The sequence below is a fragment of the Balaenoptera borealis genome (genome assembly GCF_965194805.1).
Source record: "Balaenoptera borealis genome assembly, chromosome: 7".
NCBI classification, from domain to species: Eukaryota; Metazoa; Chordata; class Mammalia; order Artiodactyla; family Balaenopteridae; genus Balaenoptera; species Balaenoptera borealis.
The window spans coordinates 119,499,243-119,524,996 of record NC_138864.1 but is presented as its reverse complement, the minus strand read 5'-3'; the positions used below and the strand labels follow the sequence as shown (position 1 = coordinate 119,524,996).

The following is a 25,754-nucleotide window of genomic DNA, read 5'->3' as shown; positions in this document are numbered from 1 at the left end:
AAAGAATGAGGACCGAGAAAACGGGCTCTGGATAACTTGGGACGTTTGCTTGGCTCTGATGCCAAGCTGACGAAGGGTGACGGGGAAGTTAACGCTTGGTTTGGAGCAAATGGCGGCCTCCGTGCCAAAGTTCAGTGACGAGCGCTCGGCAGAAACACCAGCGATGGCTTCAGGGCCGAACTAGCCTAGAAAAGAGGGCGGCGCGGGAGGAAGGCGGCGGCCGGGAGAGCGGACAGTCCGGCGCCCTCACCAGCCTGGACACGCGGTTCAGGCGGGGCAAGCGGCTCGCACGCGCCTCCGGCTCCCGGAAGGAGGCGGGGCCGCCTCGAGCGCCGTTCCCTTAAATCTGCGAGCGGGGAGCGCGCGTCGTCGAGGTTCCTCAGCCGAGCGCCGAGCGGTCGATCGCCCTCGCTCCCGCAGTCTGCGCTCCGCTCGCTGGTGGCTCCACCCGCCATTATGTAAGTGCGACAGCACCCCGGCGCGCCGCCTTCGTTCCCGGCGTGCGGGCTGCAGGCCGGGGCGGGGAGGAGGTGGCCGCCCCTCGCCGCTCTGGCTCCCTTGGCTCCCCCGGTCCCCGAATGGTGACGGCGGCGCGGGGAGACGCTGGACGGGGCGGCCCTGTCGAGGCACGCGTGGCGCCCGCATGCTTTGCCCCGCGCGCCCTGGAACCCCTCGGGGCTCGAGTCTCCCGCGTCCCCGCCGCCGCGCGCCCTGCCTGCCGTGCCCGGGCCCGCACGCCGGGAGCGCGGCTCGCTCCGTGCTCCGCCCCGGAAACCACGTGTACTGGCGATTTCGCGCGCTGTTTAATTAGCTAGAAGTTCTAATGTGGCGTTTTTGTGTTTTTAATGCAGAAACAAGTAATCCGTTATGGAGCATGCTATTACCCCGCTGGAACCCCTGCTTCCCACTGGTACCGTATTTCTTAACACGTTTTACAGTGACATTGATGTGCTTACCCCCAGAGCCCTGATAAGGTTAAGAGGGCTGGACTCTAGACCCAGAATGGTTTCCAATCTGCCTCACATTTCCTCCAGTTAGGCATATTACTTAACCTCTCTTGTGTCTCAGTTTCCTAATCTGAAAAAAACGAGGATAGTTTTTAGTCCTTGCGGTGTAGAGTTGTTGTGAGGGCTAAAAGATGATGTATTTTATGCCCTTCACCTGGAGAAGACTAAGCCCTACTTGTAATGTGAGCTCTTAGGCTCTTAACAGTCTGAACTAATCTCTTAACAGTAGAACATTAGACGCCAAAGGGGTAAAGATCAGTCTTTATTGCCTTTATTATTGCCTGCCCATGGTGCCCGTTTGTAATTCATGGAAAATGCCTGTTACCCAATAAAAAATGCTTTAAAGATGTAATACTCAAGAATTTTTATTATTTCTAAGTGTAAAGTCATTGTAATTCACATGGAAATAGTTGGAAGAATGAGTTCTTTGAAGCTAATTGTCGCATTCATTATCATGTGTAGTAACTGACTTGTGTGCTAATTTCATGATAAACATTTTTTATTTACCAGTTTTTATTGTGTTTCTGTTGTGTAGAACTTCTAGTTTATCAGTTCATCAATTGAAATAGAATGCATAGCTTTTTAATGTTTAAAGTTTTTTGTAAACCCATGAATTGATGAGTTTTTTTGGGGGGGGGGCGGGATATTGAATTTGATTTGAGCTTGTCAGCTTTCCCACATCCTGGGAGTATTTATGGTAAAACAATCAAAGAATAATAATAGTGAACACTGAGTCCTTCCTCTCCAGTCATTTGCTGTGCTAAGTTGTTTATATATAGTTTATATCTTATTTTACAGGTAAAGGAAACAGATAGTAATGGAACTAGAATCTGAACCCAGATATGTTTACATTGACTTGGTTAAGAGGTTGGGTGTTTCATCATAACTAAGCAGCTTCTCCTAAGTTAAGAAAAGCACTGGCAAACATAAATGTTTTGCAAATGAAATTTCATAGTTCTGTTATCCAACAGTAGCGGGACTAACAGCATTTCCAAGAGAAAACATTGGATTCAGGTGGCCTGTTGATGTGAAGATTTGTTACTAAATCTAAGTGCTTTAGGTTTAGTAACAAAGGAGGATTTCTAGTGTTTTCTAGGTTTAATGAGATATATAGATAGTGCTGCACAGTAAAGGTTGGAGTGAGGCAACAGGGTCTCTGGGTTTAAATCTTAGCTTTGCTGGTTGTGTTTCAGTTTCTTCATCTATAAAATAGGAATCTTTCGCAGGGTTACTGTGAGTATAAATGAGTTGTAAAACATGTAAAGCACTTGGCTTCAAGAGCGGTAAGCTATTAGATTCAGTAGTAAGGCTAACATGGTTGGATCTCTGGGTCAGTGCTGAGATAGAAAAGGTCTGGAGCAATAGAAAAGTAGGAAACACAGGCAGTTCTGCTCCCTCTGTGTTTTATCAAAGGCTTAGGAAGGAGGCCTTGACTCGTCAAGTCAGACGTGTAAGCTCCTCACTGGGACAGGGCATGTAGGGGAACCGTCAAGAACCGTGATATCCTCTATGAAGCACAGATCCACCAGGCAGAATCCCGAGCTCCTTTGAGGAGATCTTTGGGATTTAGTGGTTCTCCTAGTTTCTTCCTGTTCCTAAGGGTAAAAGTTTATACAGATTCCCATCTCTTCTCAAACACTGGCCTAGAAGCACGGGCTCCCTAGAATAGATAAATGAGAGATGTTTAAAAACAGAAAAGCGTATGTTGAGGGGCCCTTGCAATGCCTGGCCTCTTATAGGAATTCGGTAAGTATTCGAGGTTAACTTTACATTTAGAGGGATTCCCTTCATCAAACAGACACTTAATACTTTCTAGCAGAGAGGTAGTTTTTGTATTTATAACTTCTGTGAATTTAATTTTTAGGCATGATGTACCTGTAATGTGTACCCAGATTTAGTATAGCAGGCATCCTGACAAACTGATTCTCTTCAGATTAACTAACTGCTAGGTGGACCAAAATGCACATCTCTGGAATGATCATTGGCTCAGGGAAATATATATTTTTAATCTTTGTTTTTTGTAACTAACGTAAATGGTTATTATTTAAAGAAAAACGACTAACCTAGAATGTGAAAGTTTCCTGTAATCCCTCTTCTGGAAATAACCATTAATTATTATTATTATTTTAATATTTCAGCTTACTTTTTTTTTTTTTTAAACTTTGGGTTTATTTTATTTATTTATTTATTTATTTATTTATGGCTGTGTTGGGTCTTCGTTTCTGTGCGAGGGCTTTCTCTAGTTGCGGCGAGCGGGGGCCACTCTTCATCGCGGTGCGCGGGCCTCTCACTATCGCGGCCTCTCTTGTTGTGGAGCACAGGCTCCAGACGCGCAGGCTCAGTAGTTGTGGCTCACGGGCCCAGCTGCTCCGCGGCATGTGGGATCTTCCCAGACCAGGGCTCGAACCCGTGTCCCCTGCATTGGCAGGCAGATTCTCAACCACTGCGCCACCAGGGAAGCCCCACCATTAATTATTAAGGTGGCATTTTTTTAAAATATATTTTTAAAATTTATTTGGCTGCATCGGGTCTTCGTTGCGGCATGCGGGATCTTTCGTTGCGGCGTGCGGGGCTTCTCTCTAGTTGCGGTGGGCGGGCTCCAGAGCTCACGGGCTCAGTCGTTGTGGCGCAGGGGCTGGAGAGCATGTGGGCTTAGTTGCCCCGCGGCATGTGGGATGGATCCCAGTTCCCCGACCAGGGATCAGACCTGCGTCCCTTGCACCGGAAGGCAGATTCTTAACGACTGGACCACCAGGGAAGTCCCAAGGTGGAATGTTATATAAATACTTATTTTTCTACATATAGCCCAGTATATTATTATTCTTGTTTTAAATAAAATGGATTTATATTATAAATTGTTTTGTAAATTACTCTTTTGGAGCAGTGGGTGAAAACATATCAAATTCTATTATTACAAACATTCTATGTGCTCTTTGTTCATTTTTTTTTTTAACAAAATAGAAGTATTTCTATATGTTAAAAAAACAATGCAAGTCAGTAAATATTACAAATCTTATTCAATGATTATGTAACAATTCATGTATTGGGCAGTATCCAATGTAGCAGACAGAAAGGAGCTTGGAGGAGCTGTACAAGATGAAAGACTTTATAGGCAGAAGGGGGCAGGAACAAGGAAGTTATACTCACAAAAAGTAGCTTGGTTCTAGCAAGGTCACTTTCCTTTAGGGGATGGTAAGGGTCTGTCAGGCAGATTACTTCACTAGTGCTGATAGGGTGATTCCTGATTGGCTGGTTTAAGATTCCATTTTGGGGAGAGCTGAAGCTGTTCATAATTGGGTTAAGTATTAAGTCTGGGTTTGGGGATGTGGCATAAATGACTCCATTTTGGGCACTGCAAGGAAAAATCTCCTTAGCAGAGATTGTCATTTTAAACCTCTAAATTGTGTTTTTCTAAATTTGTGTGTGTGTGTGTGTATGACCTGTTTTATGCCCTTTCCTGCAACTTTTTTCACTTACTACTTTATGATGGTCCATATGTGTAGATATCCCAACTTTTTTTTTTTTTTTTAACGGGCAGTATAGACACAAAGGAACTAGGCTTTCTTAATTAATTTATTTATGGCTGTGTTGGGTGTTCGTTTCTGTGCGAGGGTTTTCTCTAGCTGCGGCAAGTGGGGGCCACTCTTCATCGCGGTGCGCGGGCCTCACTGTCGCGGCCTCTCCTGTTGGGGAGCACAGGCTCCAGACGCGCAGGCTCAGTAGTTGTGGCTCACGGGCCTAGTTGCTCCGCGGCATGTGGGATCTTCCCAGACCAGGGCTCGAACCCGTGTCCCCTGCATTGGCAGGCAGATTCTCAACCACTGCGCCACCAGGGAAGCCCTAGGCTTTCTTAATAGACATTTAGGTTATTTCTAGTTTTTCTTATTATAATCTATAATGCATATCTTTGATTATATTATTTTTGCATATTTATGTGAGTTTATCAGTAGGATAAATTTCCAGAAATGGAATTACTGGATCTAAGGATATGTTTGCATTTCTGTTTTCTTGAGGAGCTGACAAGTAGCTACTGTATGTCCTTTGATACTAGGTGCTGTGGAGGATACAAAAGTGATCCGTTCTATCCAGGAGCTTACGGTCTTGTTGGAATCAAGAACAAAATAAGACAGATTCTAGTTTGAGCTTGAATTATGTCCGATAGGACCCACATAGAAACCGTGGGGACTGGGGAGAAGGAGATGAGGGCAGGCTGGAGTAGGCAGAGAAATGATGGGATGGACAGGTGTCAAGTGGGCACCCAGAAAAGCACTGGATTTAAATTGTGAGAGGCCTGGGGGGAAGCACAAGAGCACTGCAGGCACGAGGCCTTCCTTGAGTGAGAGCTCATTGCTGCATCTGGCCATGAACTAATTCAGTTCATCTGGTGGCGAGTGAGGAAGAAAGAAGTTTGGAGAGAACAGGTGGAGGTTTTGGAAGAATGGTTGAGCAGTGAGGGTATAACCACACTGTGGAGGATAGAGAGATTTATTGCAAGGTAGGAGATAGAAAACTTTCGAAAGTTTGTGTCCTTCCGCCTTTGGAACATTTTATACGAAGCAGCCTTTTATATACCTTGAAACTCAATTAAATTGTGTCGTCCGTGTCATGGTTCAGCATGGCTAATCATATACAGGTCAAAGTCCTTATCCTGACCTTAAAGGCCCTTCGTTACCTGACTCTTAACCACCATTCCAGAATACTTTTTTTTATCACTCACCTCTCTGTGTCCAAGCCAAGCTGAACTCCCCACTATTTACTTACGTTGGACATTTATTGGAGCTTCAATACTTTGGCCTTAGCTTATGCTACGTTTATCACCTCGAATGTTCATTTTCTGTCCTTAGAATTGTTATTATAAAGTTTTAGCCATTCCGGTGAGTGTGTAGAGGAATCTGTGGTTTTAATTTGCATTTCCCTTATGGCAGAATGCTGACCTTGTCACTTGTTTATTGGTTGTTTGTACATCCTTTGTGAAATGTTTGTCTCTTGACATTTTTCTTTTTCTTTTTAAGTATAGTTGATTTTTAATGTTTCAGGCATACAGAGTGATTCAGTTATACATATATCTGTAGCTATATCTATATATCTATTCTTTTTCAGATTCTTTTCCATTATAGGTTATTACAAGGTATTGAGTATAGTTCCCTGTGCTCTACAGTAGGTCCTTGTTGTTTATCTATTTTATGTATAGTAGTGTGTATCTATTAATCCCAAATCCCTAATTTATCCCTTCCCTCTGTTTCCCCTTTGGGAACCATAAATTTGTTTTCTATGTCTGTGAGTCTGTTTCTGTTTTGTAAATAAGTTCCTTTGTATCATTTTTTTAGATTCTACATAAGTGATATCATATGATATTTGTCTTTGTCTGACTTCACTTAGTATGATAATCTCTAGGTCCATCCATGTTGTTGCAAATGGCATTATTCCTTTTTTTTATGGCTGAGTAATATTCCGTTGTTTATATATGCCACGTCTTTTTTATCCAGTCATCTGTCAGTGGACATTAGGTTTCTAACGTGTCTTGGCTATTATAAATAGTGCTGCTGTGAACATTGGGGTGCATGTATCTTTTTGAATTAGAGTTTTCATCTTTTCTGGATGTGTGCCCAGGAGTGGGATTGCTGGATCATATGGTAGCTCTATTTTTAGTTTTTTAAGGAACCTCCATACTGTTCTGCATTGTGGCTGCACCAGTTTACATTCTCATTAACAGTGCAGGAGGGTTCCCTTTTCTCCACACCCTTTCCAGCATTTACTATTTATAGACTTTTTGATGTTGGTTATTCTTGACATTTTTCTATTGGGTTTTCTTTGATTTTTTAAATTTAATTTGTAGGAGTTTTTTCTTAATTGAGATATAATTGATATATGATGTTGTATTACTTTTGCTTTGGTACATGTATATATTGCAAAATGATTACCAAGTAGGAGTTTCTTTATGTTTTCTGGATACATAGTTCTTTACGTCTTGATTTTCTCATCAGTAAAATAGAATGACACTTTCCAAGGAGAGTTACGAAGATTAAAGAGTATCTGTAAAGCGTTTAACACTGATATATAGTAAGAATGCAGACATTTTAGTTATTTTGCTCATTGACTTCTTAACGTTTTATCTAAAGGTTTTTTTAAATTGATGAGGAGTAATGTTTAACTGGTAAGCACATACTATTGCTATTTTAAACTCTGTAAATATAGGTGCATTTTCAAAATATTCTTAAAAATCTGGATTTTTTTTTTTTTTGCTTTAGTGTCTGTGATCATTTCAGTTTTTATCATGAAGCTTTATATTTACAACTCCATATGTTTGAAAGTAAAGTATTTTAAATACTTCATAGCTAAAATAGAAGTGAAGAGTAAAACCATCCTCAGAATCATTATTTTTACATGTGCTTATTTCACAAACTGATGACATAGAGCAAGTAATTACAGAGGTTTTAATTTCTGGCTTACTAAAAATACTGACATTTAAACATTTTTGTATACTTTCACAACATAGTACGTATGCATTATAAAAAGTTAGGAGATACAGATAAACAAAAATGAAATAAAAATGCTATATTTCAGCCTCTCAGAGATTACCACTGTTATTTCCGTGTTTGTGAACATTTAGTGTGTGTATGTTCATATTTATATCCCTCCAGATACTTGCTGTGTATAAATAGTTAGGTATTTTTAAACCAAAATGAGAACATACTGTGAGTTGCTTTATTCTGTTCATAACTCTACTTTTCCATGTCAAATGTCAGTGTCTAATACCCAACCATATTTAAATTTTCTCATTTTCAAAACAACTTTTCCAGGTGCTTGTTCCGAACTAGGACTACCTGTGCATTTGGTTCAGTCTTTTTAAATCCAGCACAGTTGTCCCTCACATTTTTAAATCCCCCTTAACATGGAGTATTGACATCTATTTATTTATTTATTTTTATTTTTGGCTGCGTTGGGTCTTTGTTGCTGCGCACGGGGGCTACTCTTCGTTACGGTGTGCAGGCTTCTCATTGTGGTGGCTTCTCTTGTTGCGGAGCACAGGCTCTAGGAGCGCGGGCTTCAGTAGTTGTGGCTCGCGGGCTCTAGAGCGCAGGCTCAGTAGTTGTGGCTCACGGGCTTAGTTGCTCCGCGGCATGCGGGATCTGCCCGGACTAGGGCTCGAACCCGTGTCCCCTGCATTGGCAGACAGATTGTCAACCACTGCGCCACCAGGGAAGTCCCAAATATTGACATCTTAAATAAAGTGTTTATATCCCTCTTAAGTTGATCTGATGGAATAAAAAAATACAGCAGTTTGGTATGAATCATCATTCACTTAGAAGTATATATAATAAACTCCAACTGAAAAGTTCAATTTTATTTTCCCCACATTTCTTCATAAATTTGTGCCAGAGAAAGCCTTTTATCTATCACTCTCCATTTCTTTGCAAAAAGATTATATACATTTAAATTTTAAAAGGATTCCTGTGACCATAATAATGCTCTTGGGAGTTATTTCTTCCAAACTGAATTACCATTGTTGAGGTTTATTATGAATCAAATTACCATTTTAAGTATTATGAGCACACACTTGATCAAGTCAGCATAATTATATTACACATTTTTGTAACAACTAACATTTACATGACACTGTGTGCTGGGCATAGTTTTAATGCTTCAACAGGGTAAAACCTATAGAAAAGTTCTGGAACTAGAAGTCTGGGTTTGAGTTTTAGGCATTCTCTTCACTAGTTATGTGACCTTGGGCATGTCACTCAATTTCTTAGAGCCTTAGTTTCTTTATGGAAAGTAGGATTATATACAAACGTGACCTCCTTGGTCAAATTTAAGCTAGTATAAAGTATAAAAAGCAAGTTTAAGTAGAGTCTATGCATATGTAAAATACTTCGTATTAGATCAACTTTATTATATTATTACATTTTGAAATCCATTCATTTTTCTAATTCTCAAAGGAGATAGCTATTTATTTAGTAAATGTGTTCACTTAGGGCTACCAAAACTATTCTTTTTCCTGGATGCTGTATTTTTCTTCCATGCTTGTTGAGTTTATTATTTCTAGATGCACAAAATTATTTATAGTGGTCATAGTTTTTTGATGCCTCATGGTTAAGTGGAAATGAATCTGGGAATATCTCATTCAGTATAGTATTCCTGCCATCTCTTGTATTTTCTAGAACTTAATTTCCATGGAAAATGCCTAAGTTTGTAAAAGGTGTATAAAACCTGAAGATGGATATTAGCGTTCCCCACTTTACTAGAAGCTAATTTGGGAATCCCTGGGTAATCTGTATCTAGAGTTTTGGCTCCTTTGTAATGTAAATGTGTACTGGCCACCTGCATTAGTAGTTCTGTGCGTTTTGCAGCAACAGATCTCAAGAACCCTTGGTGACGACATTCATTGGTACCAAACATAGTCCTAAACTGTTAACTCCCTTCTGTAATCTCTATTTAGCAAATCCTTATAAGAATGACATAAGGGTGGATCTGAGTTGTTTGCATTTGCCTTTATTTTTAAATTACAGATGAAAAATTCTTCAGTATATAGTAGCAAGATGCTTCTTGGTCACGTATGCCAACTGATGAAGCGTTCTTGTTAGACCTTCTGGTTTGTTCTCTTTAGATCTGGGCTATCTAATATCTGTGGCTGTTGAGCATTTGAAGTATGGCTGGTGCGACTGAAGCACTGAGTTTGTAATTTAAGTGTGAAAAGCAAAACCGCATCAGTTATTGCAAAAATTTTAACTGTTTGGAACAGTGTATTAGTTTACTGGGGCTGCCATAACAAAGTGCCATAGATTGGGTGGATTAAACAAATTTTATCTTCTCACAGTTCTCGGGCTGGAAGTCCAAGACTAAGGTGTTGGCAGGGTTGGTTTCTCCTGAGGCCTCTCCTTGGATTGCAGACGGCTGCCTTCTCTCTGTGTCCTCACATGTTGCCCCTTGGTCTGTGCGTCATCTGTGTTCTAATCTATTCTTGTAAGGGTACCAGTCCCATGGGATTAGTCCCACTCATATGACTTCATTTTGCCTTAATTACCCCTTTAAAGGCCCTATCTCCAAAATACAGTCACTTTCTGAGGTGCAGGAGGTTAGGACTTCAGTACAGGAATTTATGCGGGACACAATTCAGCCCAAAAGAAATAGTGTACATCAGTTTACTTTTTCAGCTGTAAACTTTTCAACTTTTAAAAAAATTGACTTGGTCCACATTTCAGAATTCTCATGATTACCAAGTAAGGGAGGTTTTAATATCACTCCAATTGAATATAGCTGGTGGATGAATTTCAATGTCAGTCTTACTTAGTTGCTGTTTTGTACTTCTATACAAAATTTTCTCTATTCACTCAACACTTCCTGACTATCTAAATTTCATATGTATTTTAAAATTTTCTAGTGGCCTCTTTAAAAAGATAGAACAGGTGAACTTTATCTTTAATGTCTAAAATGGTATAATTTCAACATGTAATGAGAAATAAACGATTGTTAATGCAATAGTTGACATTTTTTTGTACTAAATCTTCAAACTCCATGTTTAGTTTACACTTTTAGAACGTCTCAAATCAGATGCTAAATTTTCATTAGAGATAACTTTAGTTTGATAATTTGTCAAACATTTTGTTTTTATTCATATCAGCAAGGGTGAGCTCACAGACTCATACTTTTGGGATAAACTTGATACACAGGGAATAAAATGTTTCTTTTCCACAGAAAGCCTTTGGAGACAGGTATTGGAGCTAGGAGTACAACCTGGGTTTTCTGACTATTTTTCCTAATATCAACATGGCTTTTTTGTTGTTTAAATTAAAGTGCTATGCCTGCTTTGAAACTTGGAAAACCGGGAGGTTTTTTTGTTTGTTTTTAAAGAAATTTTCATCCCTTTGTGGATGGCACATAGCCCTCAGGCTAAAGCTTCTGCTTAAGGATTGTGATGTCTTTGCTCTCCAGGGATAGCTAAGAAATCCAAGAGGCAAACCTAGTGGATTTTCCAGTTTCAAGGGTTAATCCTCTTTACTCTCCTGCCCAATTAGAAATCCAGCCTAGGTTGTCTTCAAGTCTCTTGCATGTTAAGGGGAAATTTGCTGCTTTGACTCTTAATGCTTTTCCTTGGTGTATAACTTATAATTGTTGGACTCCTTTCTTTTTATTCTCTTCAATTTATTTCTAACTTACTAAGACTTTGCTGTCATAACTACACTTTGTGTTTGTAGTTTAACTTTTCCATGTATTTTACTTGATTTTCATACTTGCCTTAATTTTTGTTGTTCTTTTAATTTGTTTCATGATATTTGATGACAAAAATGGTTCATCCTCATTCTTAATGGCCAAATTGTTTCTTTTGCCTTAAGTAGTATCTCATTAACTTTATAAGCCATCTTTTCCACATGATCTAGAGAATCAATTTCCTTTGTTTTGGTGGTATTAAGTCTCTGCAGCAACCCCTTCACACATCTTTTCCATATTAGCGTTTTAATAGCTCCATGCTTTCCGAAACAAAAGCTTCTAAAGTGAGTTTAAAAATAATCTTAATTAAAAAAAAAAATCTTGTAAATTGGTCCTTTGTAGCGTTATCAGAAATAATACTGTTCTTTTAGACAAAACAATTGAAAATATCAAGTGCGGAGCTGTGGAGGCAGCTGTAATTTTTGCAGTGCAGGAATGTCATGGCTTGGTCACACCAAAAAGGAAAATAATCTTCTGTGTTTTTTGATACATTAACACCAGATGTCTTTGGAGGTTCTCTAGGAAAATGAAGTGTGTTTGTGCATTAACTTCTCATTCAAATGAATTGTATTCTCTTTTTTTCTTGGTTAAATCCATCAGAAAAGTTATTCTTTGTAGGTGGAAGACAGATGCTCAAACAAATGGATTTCATTCTGAGAGTATTTCTGTATCTTTATCACACCATTGTCTTTGAAGGTGTTCATTTATCACCGTGGAATAGTTTCTTTTGTTTTTATAACTTTACAGAATTTAAGCTTTTGATTTACTCTTAGGCCATGTGTAAATTGTATAAATTGGGCCTCTGGCCCAGTTGCTGCTGTTTACGTTGAGGCAACTTTATTTTTCTGTTTCAAAGTAGGAAAACTACTCGTGCCGTTTATTCTTAATGTGAGTAAAAGTGCTGTGAGTAGTGAATCCTGTGTTGGAGAGAAGACTTTAGAAATCCTTAGTGTTCCTGGGGCAAGTGTGTCTTTGGTAGTGCCCCTCTGAAATGGCTCTCCGACTTTTTTGCTTGAACATGTTCGGGTAGTTCTGACTTTTTGAGAAAATACATACTGTTCTTGGTCAACTGATTGTTAAAAATGTGTACTTAAGCTGAAATTGACCTTTAGTTCTCTTATTTTCCAACTGAAATCATACAGAAGACTTTCACTTACTTTCTACTTAATTGCCTTCAAATACTGACAGACCTTAACCAGATTTTTCTTCCTTTTTTCTCTTTTTCCAGACTAAATATCGTAGTCATGTATTCAATAGTTATTGGAGTGATTGCCGTGTACCAGGAACCATTCTAGGCAGTGGAAGACATACCAGCAGTTTTCCTTACGTGTCTTATTTCTCAGTTCCACTATCCCAGTATAGGCATCAGTAATCTACTCCTGGAAAATGAGATGTTCTTCTCAAGAACACTTACTGAGAGCCTGTTTTCCATTTTTTTTTTTTAAAAAAAAGCCTTTATTTTTTTAGGGTAGTTTCAGGTTTACAACCAAATTGAGAGGAAGGTGTATAGAGTTCTCATAGACCCCCTACACATGCATAGATAGCCTCCCCCATTGTCCACATCCTCCACCAGACTGGTGCAGTTATTACAGATGATGAACCGACAGTGATAGATCAAAATCACCCAAGTCCATAGTTTACTGTAGGGTTCACTCTTGGTGTTGTACATTCGATGGGTTTGGACAAATGTATAATGAAATATATCTATCCTTATAGAATCATAACGGACCATTTTCACTGCCCTAAAATCCTTTGTGCTCTGCGTATTTACCCCCCCCCCCACATTGATCTTTTTATTTTTTTCCATAATTTTGCCTTTTCCAGAATGTTATACATTTAGAATCATACAGTATGTATAGTTTTTTCATATTGGCTTCTTTTACCTATTAATATGCATTTAAGGTTCCTCCATGTCTTCTCATGGCTTGATAGCTCATTTCTCCTTAGCACTGAATAATATTCCATGATCTGGATGTACCACAGTTTACCCATTCACCTACTGAAAGACTTCTTGGTTGCTTCTGAGTTTTGACAGTTATGAATAAAGTTGTGATAAACATCCATGTGCAGTTTTTGTGAGGACATAAGTTTTCAACATCTTTGGGTAAAAACCGAGGAATGTGATTGCTGAATCATAGGGTAAGATAAAGTTTAGTTTTGTAAGAAACCACCCAACTATCTTCCAAAGGGGCTGCACATTTTACTTTCCCACCAGCAGTGTATGAGAGTTCCTATTGCTCCGCTTCCTCACCAGCATTTGGTGTTGTCAGTGTTCCAGGTTTTGGCCATTCTCATAGGTGTGTAGTTGTGTCTGTGGTATTGTTTTAACATGTGTTTCCCTGATGATGATGGATGTGGAGCTTGTTCTCATGTGCTTATTTGGCACATGTATAACTTGTTTGGTGAGGCCTTCCTTAAGGTCTTTGGCTCATTTTTTAATTGAGTTGTTTTCTTATTGTTGAGTTTTAAATGTTTCTTTGTATATTTTGAAGAAAAGTCCTTTATCGGATCTATCTTTTGAAAATACTTACTCGCAGGCTGTGGCTTGTCTTCTCATTCTCTTGACATTGTCCTTCGCAGAGCAGACGTTGTTAATGTTAAGGAAGACCAGTTTATTAATGATTTCTTTCATGGATTGTGCTTTTAGTTGTTATACCTAAAAAGGCATCGCCATATGCATAATCATCTAGGTTCACTTCTTATGTCTTAGTAATTTTGTAGTTTTGTATTTTACATTTGGGTCTTTGATCCATTTTCAGTTGATTTGTGTGAAGGCTGTAAGGTCTGTGTCTACGTTCATATTTTTGTATGTGTATGTCCAGTTGTTCCAGAACCATTCTTTGAAGAGACTGTCTTTGCTCCGTTGTGTTGCCTTTATTCCTTTGACAAAGATCAGTTGTATTTATGAGGGTCTATTTCTGGGCTCTTTATTATTTTCCTTTGATATATTTGTCTGTTATTTCTGATACTACACTGGGAAAGCTTTGAGTTTCTCACCATTAAGTATGATGTTTGCTGTAGGTATTTTGGAGATAGTCTTTATTAAGTTGGGAACATTCCCCTCTATTCCTAGTTTACTGAGAGGTTTTATCATGAATGGGTGTTGGATTTTCCAAATGTTTTTTCTGTATATAGTGAAATGATCATATGTTATTTTTCATTTTTAGTCTGCTGATGTGATGGATTACATTAATTGATTTTTGAATCAGTCTTGCATACCTGAAATAAATCCCACTTGGTTGTGGTGTATAATTCTCTCCATACATTTTTTGGATTCAATTTGCTAATATATTCTTGAGGATTTTTGCATGTATGATCACGAGAGGTCTGTAGTTTTATTGTAATATCTTTGTCTGGTTTTAGCGTTAGGGTAATGGGGGCCTCATAGAATGAGTTAGGAAGTATTCCTTCTGCTTCTATCCTATGAAAGAGACTGTATAGAATTTGTATGATTTTCTCCTTAAATGTTTCGTAGGATTCACCAGTGAACCCATCTGGGTCTCATGTTTTCTGTTTTGCAAGGTTGTTATTGATTCAATTTCTTTAATAGATGTACACCTCTTCAGATCATTTATTTCTTCTTGTGCAAGTGTTGGCAGACTTTCAAGGAATTCATCCATTTCATCTAGATTATCAAAAATTTGTGGGCATAGAGTTGTTCATTTTATTCTTTTAATATCTTTTTAATTTCCCTGGGATCTGGAGGGATGACCTCTCTTCCATTTCTGCGTTTTCCATTATTTTAAACTGTAGCATCTGCAGGATATTGAGAATCCTGATCAGAAAGGTTTTGATAAATCATCAGAGGAGAGAATAGTGCTTTAGGATTCCAAAAAAAACCCCAGGAGAACGGAGCTTTTCATACCCTTCTTTACATTTATGAATTTCCTTGTATGAGATCTTGCTACTTAGATTGAAGTCCCTATCCTAGCGCTATTGGTATTACCTGGGACTTGTAAGAAATGCCGAATCTCAGGCCCCACTTTAGACTGACACAATAAGAATCTGCATTTTAACAAGACCCCTGCATGAGTCTTATGCTCCTTAAAGTTTGAGAAGCACTGACCTGAGAAACATATCAGATTCCTTTTTAACATAATTAAAACAAAAAAATCTCCATCACATTTAAGGATAATATTTATCATTATTCAAATTTCCTTTAAGCTAATAGCATACGGTGGTTTTCTTTAGAGCTTTATTGTTGTCTGTGGAAATGCCTCGCGTGATCATGCATTCAGGACGTATTCACAGTGGCAGAGATTGGCTCACCTTGGTGTGACGCTGTGATCTCTTTCTCTGCATCAGCAGTAACTGTGGTGCATGTCCCCTTTGTTGGCAGTTTGTGCTTTTCAAAATATATGCAAATGATTCTGATGGTCTATCTATGTAGTCGGAATATAACTTGAGGCTTTTCTCTGACATAATTTTGTTTTGATGTTGCTAATACTTGTAGTTATGTTTTCATCTCCACAGAGGAAACATATATGTATTTCAGGCTGTATAATAATTTCATTGAGCCAAACTTTGAGTGCCTACTATACATGTGGCATCATGCTAAATCCATGCGACTGAAATACGTGATCCAGGCCTTTATGGAGATTATAGCCTAATAGGGCAAATAGATGAGAAAATCGGAAGTTAGAGTGCAGTGTGATAAGAGACATCATAGAGGAAATCCTGTGTGTGAAGTGGATTGCATAGAAAGGATTTGAGACTTACAGGGTTTCTGGAAAGAATATTTAAGCTGGGAAATCTACTTAAGTTGTTCCACATGTTTTACTTCTGTAATTAATGCTGTGAGGTAGATTATATCGTAGTCCACGTTATGTGTTGAAGGAAAATTTCTCAGAGTGCAATCACACAATCAAAGATCTGAGTCCCTGCAATTTCTAGTACATGTTACCAAATGGCTTTCCACGAAGGTTGTACCATTATGTGTCCAATAGGCACATATCAGACTGTCCCTTGTAGTACGTCCTTGCTGGCAGTGCATACTCTGCAACTCTTGATGAAAATACTCCCGGATTGTAGCTGCCCCTGCTCCCCTCCCATCTCGTATGATTTTTGCTTTACTTCTGTTACTACTGCCTTCTGTGATCTGAGTTGGGAAAACTTGTGCAAGACTTGAAAATGAGCAAAAGAGATTACCTGGTGTCTTTTCAGTGGACTACTGGGCTTGTCTTTGTGGACCCTCCTAGTGACTATACTTGGGGTGTATACTTTTTACTCATTTTCTGTTGTCTGAGCTGTTTGGCAATTCCGTGGGGGTAGAAGTTGTGACTGATAGTTGTGCAAATGATTCTTATCCATCATAATGCAAAAGTTTTTATCCAGTAGAGTTACAGTTGATTTAAACTCTGAAGAAGAGAGAGCCCCTGATGTTTTATTGCCCTGTAGCAGAGATTTCTAAATTTTCTTTCTGTTTATGGCACTCTTAGTGTATCAGTAATTTTTTCATGGTGCCACTAGGCCAAAGGAAATGCCTAATGGTTCCTTTTTATTAAGCAGTTAAGTCCAAAGAACTAAGTAATGTTTGTTCACTGTTTCTGTTAGTTCACTGAGGCACCCTGAGTGCTTTGGTGCTTATTTCTCGAATCCTTCTTATAATGGAGTCACCATTTTTGCATCTATCAGCGAATTCATTTTAGTAATCTTGTGTCTATTCAAAATTGAACTGTTACCGTCGTTAGTTAATGAGTTGAATAATATCTTTGGCATTGTTCATTTTGTATTTCCATGAAAGTCATATTTTTAAACTTTGGAAAATTACATTCTAGCACCCGTTACTTTCTTATCTTGTCATTAATTTAAAAGGTGAATAAGTAGATAATTTTAAATTTCTTTAAACTCAGTTTCCTGATCTGTAAATGATGTATCACAGGCTGTGAGCTTTAAAAGTAAAAACGCATCTGGAAAACCAGCATAGAGCCTGGCAGGAAAAGGGGCAAAGTGGGCGGGACACACACGCCCCAGACTACACAATGCACAGTGTAGTGGTTACCTAGTGTTTATTGGGGACAAATGTACAAGCAGAGAAATAGCAGAGCACATGTGATTGCCCAGGCTCTCATCCTGCAGAGAGGTGCTTAGGCTGGCACATCTGGCCTGGGACGTGTCTTGGAGGTGGCTCCAGGAGACGAACTTCACCCCATAGTGTCCCACATCTTTGCTGGAACCTCTAGGTGACTCTGTCGCAGTAGGAACTTCTGGTTGGTGGAAGTGGGAGCCTTGGTTCCTTGGCAGCTCATCTGAGCCTGTTCTTTGATTAACTCTGACCTGCTGAGCTCGCTCTTTGAAAAGATGCAGAAATGGGGGAAGGGAGGGAGGCGAATGAACCTCCAGGGCCATCCAGATTTGTATTTACATAAGATGAAATGGATATAATGGTCAAAAACTTTACATTTAGGCAACAATTATATAATTTTATGCATTTTAATTTCTTTATGCTTGATCTCCATGTGCTAAATATTACCTTTTAACTATAGAAGTGACTTTTTTTTTTTGAAGCAGTGTTGCAGTCAATTCTGAAAATGTTTTGCCCCCAAGTTTAAAATTTTTTAATTTATAAATTTTATAAAACTTAAATTTTAATTCTGAAATTTGCAAGTAGGATAGGATGCATTTGGGATTGATGAGGTATGCAAGGAATGGTGGGTAAAAGAAGCTGATATGTTTGTGATAGACTTGAAAGGCTAGGAACATTGACATAGGAATATCAGGACTAGAGCAGGCCTGGGGAAAAATGAGATGTTGATGGGAATTTACAGGTGTCTAGTGCCAGTGGCTTTTATAGTTTTCAAAACCAGATAAGTTTTGAAGTCTGGTGGAAACTTTATACAGTTTTTGTTCAAAACTATACAATAGTTTACCTCTTTAATTTCTGCTGTCTCTTTCTTGATTCAAATTACTATTATCATAGGAACAGTTGGTTTTTCAAAGTTCTCTATTGCCTATTATCAACTCACCTACCTGAATTAGTGTTTCCTGTTTCATTGGATATGTTGCCATGTGCCTGCAGTAATTCTTGTTAATTAAAAAAAAAAAAAAATCTTGGGACTTCCCTGGTGGCGCAGTGGTTAAGAATCCGCCTGCCAATGCAGGGTACACGGGTTCAAGCCCTGGTCTGGGAACATCCCACATGCCGCGGAGCAACTAAGCCCTGCGCCACAACTACTGAGCCTGCGCTCTAGAGCCTGCGAGCCACAACTACTGAGCCCACACGCAGCAACTACTGAAGCTGGCGCGCCTAGGGCCCATGCTCCACAACGAGAAGCCACTGCACTGAGAAGCCTGCGCACTGCAACGAAGAGTAGCCCCTGCTCGCCGCAACTAGAGAAAGCCCGCGCAGCAGCAGAGACCCAATGCAGCGCCCCCCCCCCCCCAAAAAAAAGATTTCATGTTAAGGGACCCCTTCATATGTGCTGCTTCATGCTAATGCCATTCATAGAAACTATAATGGTTCAGCTGAAGTGTGAATTGGTCTGTGATATTAGAAAACTGAAAGGATTATGCATAGTGTAGTACGGTATACTTGAAATCCATCATAAATTCACCCTTTCTATGCCTGTTAGGAGACGAGTTATTGTTTCCACTTGCCAGGTAAGAACAATACTTGAGATAAAGTCTGACATTACACTTTTGCCCTTCAACTGTTTTTTGAAGTGTAAATGGCTTATGTTTAGTCAATCTTCTTGTTAAGAAATCTGATCATTTTTATGGCCTCTGATGAGAGCTGGAGTTGCTGATGGCAGCTATTGACAGACACAGAAGAAGTACTCAGGTGAGACAAGGACACTTTAAAGATGGTTGAGTTCTGTGAGGAATTTTCTGCTCGCTTGTACCACACCATTTGAGCCATGTGTGAGCTGCATCAACTATACTTACTCCTTTTGATCTCTTTGTGTCTGCACGATAGCAGTTTGTGTTTGCGTTATTAGCATAAGGATGATGATGATGATTTTGAATATTTGCTGAGAGCTTACTGTATGCAAGGAGCTATTCCTAGAGTTTTATATATATGTGTATATCTCCTTGTTTATTCTCCCCACCCACTCTTAAGATGAATATATTGTTACTCCCATTTTAGAGATGAGAATGCTCAGGTACGGAGAGGTTGACTGTCTTGCCCAAGGTCTCATATCTCATAAGTGGCAGAGTCGTGGTTTAGACTTAGGCAGTCTGGCTGCAGAACCTATACGTAAGCACTATGCAGTACTGATTTTGTGTGTGTACGTGTGGGATGCCTGATGTAGTTTTATTTCTCTCCTGTGAAAGCCTTCCCACACTCTGTTATCTCTTCTTCTGGGACCACCGTAGACTTGCTCTCATTCTGGTCAGTGAGACCACTGCCGCCTTTCTTTGGGAAACGCTGTGTCAGTTAGGAATGTGTTTGGTGATAAGTAATAGAAGAACTCATCTCACAGTAGGTTAAGCAGGTAGGGGTGTATTCCTCTTCAGTGCTCAGGGGTCCGGATGCAGGTGGCTGAGGGCTGGGCGCAGCTGCTGAGTTCTGTTGACAGGGACAGAGTTCTGTTCTTTGTGCTTGTCCGTCCTTACCGTGTGGGCTGTTGGCTTCATGCTTGTGGTTTCATTCCAAGCAGGAAGAAGAGAAAAGGATGCAGGGATTTAAAAAAGGAGCAGCCAGCCTCATTGATCCTTTTATATGAGAAAAGAAAAAGGTTTTCCAGAAGATTGACGTAATTGACTTTTGTTTTATGTCATATTGGCTCGAACTTGGTCACATGGCCATTTCTAGAGACCAGTCACGTGGAGTCATGTTATCAGGACGGGTTTGACGAGCCACAGCTTATCGCTTAGGACTGGGGTCGAGACATGCTGCCACCTATGTAAACTGAAGTTCTGTTCCCAGAGAAGAAAGCAGGTTGGGTGGGCTGGATATTGGGGAGAGAGTTGACAAAGCTGACCACAGAGGTGACTTCCTGGAGCTCCAGCCCAGTCCTCAGGATTTGCTGTCATTGTAATCTTGTAGTCAGGATCCAAGTGCTCTAGTCCTGGTAAGGATTTCCAGAATATACTTGTCATTTTTTATCTCAGATGAAGTGGCTCACTTCCTGTTTCTTCTCAAAGGCCTTTTTCTAATATTCCCAGGAGTCTCATTTCTTTGGATCTGGAAGTTTGCCTTGTGTTTTGCTTTCTACCCATTCCAAAGCATCTCAAGTGTGAGAGTCCTACTGAGTTTTAGTGACTGAGGCCTTGTGACTTCTTGACAGGATTCTCTGATGCTGTCTTTTGTCTCAAACTAGAATCTACTTGCAGATTTAAAAAATTCCGCTGCCTGAGCAGCTTGTCAGGATATTTTGCTTAGTTGAACCTGCCTAATGTAATAGTGTTGTTCATTGTGTCCCTAATCATTGGCTAGGCACTGTTTTAGGATAATTAGGGGGTCTGATTTATGTGGCAAGCATATAAAATGCCAGTAGCATGCCACCAGTGCTTTGCCGATAGTAGATCCATAGATAACTGATCAATGAATGCTTAGGTAAACTGAGATCAAAGAAGTGGAGAAAGCCTTGAGTTTTTTTTTCCCTAGGAGCTGAGATCCTGTATTATATAAATGGTTAATGTTACCAGTTTTAGCAAATAAAAAAGATTTAGTAAACATTGTATGAGACATGGTTACACTGAAAGTAATTTTTTCTTTATCTCTCAATTGAAATGGATGTCCAGGCACTTACATTAAAAAATTACTTGGCGACTCTACAACGTGTTGACTTACCAAGGCAGTGATATATGTCATAAGTACCTAGAATGCAGTTGGAGTGGGTCAGGATGTAATTTTAATTTTGATCTTCATATTAATAGTATTTTTTTGGGTTTCTTTGGATATTTCTGAGTGTGCTATTTATATCTAAGAGGAAAGATTGTCTAGTTCTGAAGTTCAGGAGAGGCAAGGGAATTGAGGTCAAAGAAGTAGGTCAAGGATCAGGCGGCAGTATCATTTACTGAGCGGTGCTGTAATTGGTTGGAATACTTGTCTGAGTTCTTGGAGGGCAAAAACAGGACTTCTTATTCATTTCTGTGTCTCCTATGCTAAGTGTTCTACTACTTATATTTGGAGAATGAGGTGTAGACCATTGAAGTTGACTTGACAGGATGCTCAGCTCCAAATCCCTGACTTGCGTGTACCGTGATTTCTTTTCCTGTCCTTGTATTTGTGTCAGAACCCTAAAGAACAGGCAGCTAATCACACCCCGCCTCTCCTTGACTTCTTCCACTTCTGGTCTTGCCCCTGGTCTTAGCGACATCTGCTCATGAGTCTAGTCTGACGAAATCTCTCATGAGATTTGAACTTGCCCTTGTTATCCCCCCACCTCTCGCCCCAAATTTGGGGTTTTCCCGCTCTTGTAAGTCCAGCTATATTATTAGAGAACAGTCTTACGTACTTATTCTGTTTTATCCAGCGTTTTGAGGTGTTTATAGTAAGAGTGTTCTGTATAAGATTAGTCTGCCATGTTACTATGTCTTCCTTGTCTTAAGCAGAGTATTTTACACACATTTCAATCTCTTATGGATAGCTCACTTTTTTTTCTACTGCTGGTACATAAACCATCAATTTAGAGGCTTAAGACAATACTGATTTATTTTTTCCTCACGATTCTGCAGTTGGGCTGGATTAGGGGGTCGTTCTTCTGTTCCAGTTGCTCCCTTTGGGGGCTGGAATGTTCAAGATGGCTTCTTCACTTACATGTATGGTGTCTTTCCTGGAACAGGCTTAGCTGGGTGTCTGTTTCCAATGATCTCTCCAGTGTGGTACCTGGACCTCTTTGCCAAGGGCTCCAAGAGAGTGCATATCAAGAGAGTAAACCCCCCTGTGGAAGCACTTAACCCATCGCTTGCTTCGTGCTTGTTATTGTTGCTTTGGCCAAAGCAATCAGTCACTTAACCAAGCTCAGAGTCCAATCTGTAAGGTCTTTTTTTTTTTAACATCTTTTTTGGAGTATAATTGCTTTACAATGTAGTGTTAGCTTCTGCTGTACAACAAAGTGAATCAGCTATATGTATACATATATCCCCATATCCCCTCCCTCTTGCGTCTCCCTCCCACCCTCCCTATCCCACCCCTCTAGGTGGTCACAAAGCACCGAGCTGATCTCCCCGTGCGATGCAGCTGCTTTCCACTAGCTATCTGTTTTACATCTGGTAGTGTATATATGTCAGTGCTACTCTCTCACTTCATCCCAGCTTACTCTTCCTCCTCCCCGTGTCCTCAGGTCCATTCTCTACATCTGCGTCTTTATTCCTGTCCTGCCCCTAGGTTCTTCAGAACCATTTTTTTTTTTTTTTTTTTTTTAGATTCCATATATATGTGTTAGCATACGGTATTTGTTTTTCTTTTGACTTACTTCACTCTGTATGACAGACTCTAGGTCCATCCACCTCACTACAAATAACTCAGTTTCGTTTCCTTTTATGGCTGAGTAATATTCTATTGTATATATGTGCCACATCTTCTTTATCCATTCATCTGTCGATGGACACTTAGGTTGCTTCCATGTCCTGGCTATTGTAAATAGAGCTGCAATGAACATTGTGGTACATGACTCTTTGAATTATGGTTTTCTCAGTAGTGGGATTGCTGGGTCATATGGTAGTTCTATTTTTAGTTTTTTTTTATTTTATTTTTATTTGTTTATGGCTGTGTTGGGTCTTAGTTTCTGTGCGAGGGCTTCCTCTAGTTGTGGCAAGCGGGGGCCACTCTTCATCGCGGTGCGCAGGCCCCTCACTGTCGCGGCCTCTCGCATCGTGGAGCACAGGCTCCAGACGCGCAGGCTCAGTAGTTGTGGCTCACGGGCCCAGTTGCTCCGTGGCATGTGGGATCTTCCCGGACCAGGGATCGAACCCGTGTCCCCTGCATTAGCAGGCAGATTCCCAACCACTGTGCCACCAGGGAAGCCCTATTTTTAGTTTTTTAAGGAACCTCCATACTGTTCTCCATAGTGGCTGTATCAATTTACATTCCCACCAACAGTGCAAGAGGGTTCCCTTTTCTCCATATCTTCTCCAGCATTTATCGTTTGTAGATTTTTTGATGATGGCCATTCTGACCGGTGTGAGTGAGGTACCTCACTGTAGTTTTGAGTTGCGTTTCTCTAATGATTAGTGATGTTGAGCATCCTTTCATGTGACTGGGTTTCTGTTGTTATTATTGAGTTGTATGAGTTGTCTGTATGTTTTAGAAATTAAGCCCTTGTCAGTCGCAATGTTTGTAAATATTCTGTCCCAGTCCGTAGATTATCTTTTTGTTTATGGTTTCCTTTTCTGTGCAAAAGCTTATAAGTTTGATTAGGTCCCCTGGTTTACAAAATGACTTATTATAGATTATTCTGTCCTTTTCTCCTTCCTCTTTTTGTGCTCTGAGCCTTTAATTTTTTTTTTTTGTTAAACTTTTCCCCTCTTTTTTCTTTAAAACCACCTTCCAGTCTGCTCTTTTTTTTTTTTTTTTTTGAATTTATTTATTTTATTTTTGGCTGCATTGGGTCTTCATTGTTGCTTGCAGGCTTTCTCTAGTTGCGGCGAGTAGGGGCTACTCTTCGTTGCAGTGTGCAGGCTTCTCATTGCGGTGGCTTTTCTTGTTGCGGAGCACGGGTTCTAGGAGCACGGGCTTCAGCAGTTGTGGCTCTCGGGCTCTAGAGCACAGGCTCAGTAGTTGTGGCGGACGGGCTTAGTTGCTCCGCGGCATGTGAGATCTTCCTGGACCAGGGCTTGACCCGTGTCTCCTGCATTGCCAGGCAGATTCTTAACCACTGCACCACCAGGGAAGCCCTCTCAGTCTGCTCTTGATCTTCAAAGGAGTTTGGGAAATAAAGGGAAGTAAAGGAGTCCTCAAAACAGATTTTTGAAGTGGACTGAAGATAAATACATATTACAGGTTCTCAAAATCACTTATGCTATAAATCGTCCCTTTGTCTAAACAACCATCTGCTCTACTTTAGCCTTACCTCATCACAGAGTCTTTTATGGATAGACAGGTTTCTTTTTATATACAATTCTGTTAATAAATTACTTATTCCAATATGTTGACTCTATTTTTGACAAAACTTTAGTATTTGAAAACATAGAAACCCAATCCAAAACTAATTACTGCAAAACAATCAATACAGGATTCCATGGTAGTTTTGTGCTAAATGGTTTATTCTGCCGTAGAATTACGTAAGAGTGAGGGCTGTGGATCCTGAGTGTTTTGTAAGTTATTGGATGTAGTTATTGTGAAATTTTAATCAGTTTTTGCCCTTTTGTGCTAGTTGAGAATAAGATATTTGGCTTGGTTTAATTTAAAAAAACTAAAGTTAATAGTGAAAGATCCTAGAGAGTGTCAGATTTAACTTTGCAAAAGAAATATATTATTGTGTTGATTGGCTCTCATAAACAATAACTTTGTATAGACAGCTGTACCCAAAGTATTTTTCTTTTGTACTTTTAAACTCAGGATATATTTTCTTATGGAAATGAAATTACAATGTTGGTTAAGGTCTTAGACTAGCCCATAAAAGCCCATTTAATGCATAATGAAGTAGAATTATAGTACTTCTGGTAATGGGATATTGTTCCTAGCTTCTGAAATTCTGGCAGCAAGGCTGAGATCAGGACTCCAGAAGTGGCAGTGGAAGCAGGTTTGATGGCACTGGGGAAACAACCCCCAGCTGGGAAGTACAGCATTGGAAGTGGTGGTTTGTACATATGTGGGCCCTAAATCCTCTTGATGAGTCAATATTGCCTGTGTTGTGTTCCAACTCATTTTTCTTCTTTGGGCCTCTTTTTAAAAATTTTTTATTATGTTTTTTGCTTTAAAGCTCTACTTGCCCAGTAAGTCACAGGGTGCGTTACAATGTTTTAGTTTTTTTCCTTTCACATAGTCATTGTGCGTGAGCAACTGTAACTTTCAATTGTGAAAGCTAATTATATTGTGAAACTGAAATCTGAGTGTTCTTCAGGACGCTTGGAATATATTGACAGGTTTTTCTTTGAAAATTATTTTAATTTCTTTTATCTTTGTTCAGGATCTTCACTTAAGCTTTTAAGATAAGAACTAATTTCATGAAGAGCTGTACTTCTTTCCCATAATGTGAGAATCCCACATAGTGATAGCAGGCTAAAATTCATTGATAGTTGAAAAGTAATTCTTCTCCATTTTTAATGGCAACACTGTCAAACTAGTGGTAGAATGATGCAAATAATCCTTGTGGGCTGCAACTTTTAGTATCCTACACGTGTAATTTCAGGTGTATTCAGTCTTTATGCAAGCTTGAAATCTAGGCAGTTGATCTGATAGTTTGCACATGCCAAGGTTTTAAAGTTTGTTATATTTTTATTGGAAGTTCCCATGTAAAGTTTCTAAGGGATGACTGAATAAGCTGAGTTACTCCAAAATTAAAGGTTTCATGGTTTTCTGTCTCTGGCAGTTTTCTGCTCTCCAAAAGAAAGGTGGAATGGCATATCTTCTAAAGCTGTAAACTTCAAATTCCCTTTTCCTTCTTTCCCTAAACTTTCCTCTGTTTAAGGCTAACTTGTTAAAGTTGT

At 39.6% G+C, this 25,754-nt stretch overlaps 1 protein-coding gene across 3 annotated transcripts in view; it reads left to right on the top strand.

Annotated features, from left to right (window-relative positions):
• Positions 1-330: 330 nt before the first annotated feature.
• TPK1 (thiamin pyrophosphokinase 1) overlaps positions 331-25,754 on the top strand; it is a 344,192-nt gene continuing 318,768 nt past the window's right edge. For all 3 annotated transcript variants that reach the window (XM_082400500.1, XM_082400498.1, XM_082400499.1), the window contains exons 1-2: positions 331-458; positions 852-910. In XM_082400500.1, the coding sequence (XP_082256626.1) occupies positions 868-910 (43 nt within the window). In that variant the 5' untranslated portion in view covers positions 331-458; positions 852-867. The remainder of the gene's footprint in view (positions 459-851; positions 911-25,754) is intronic.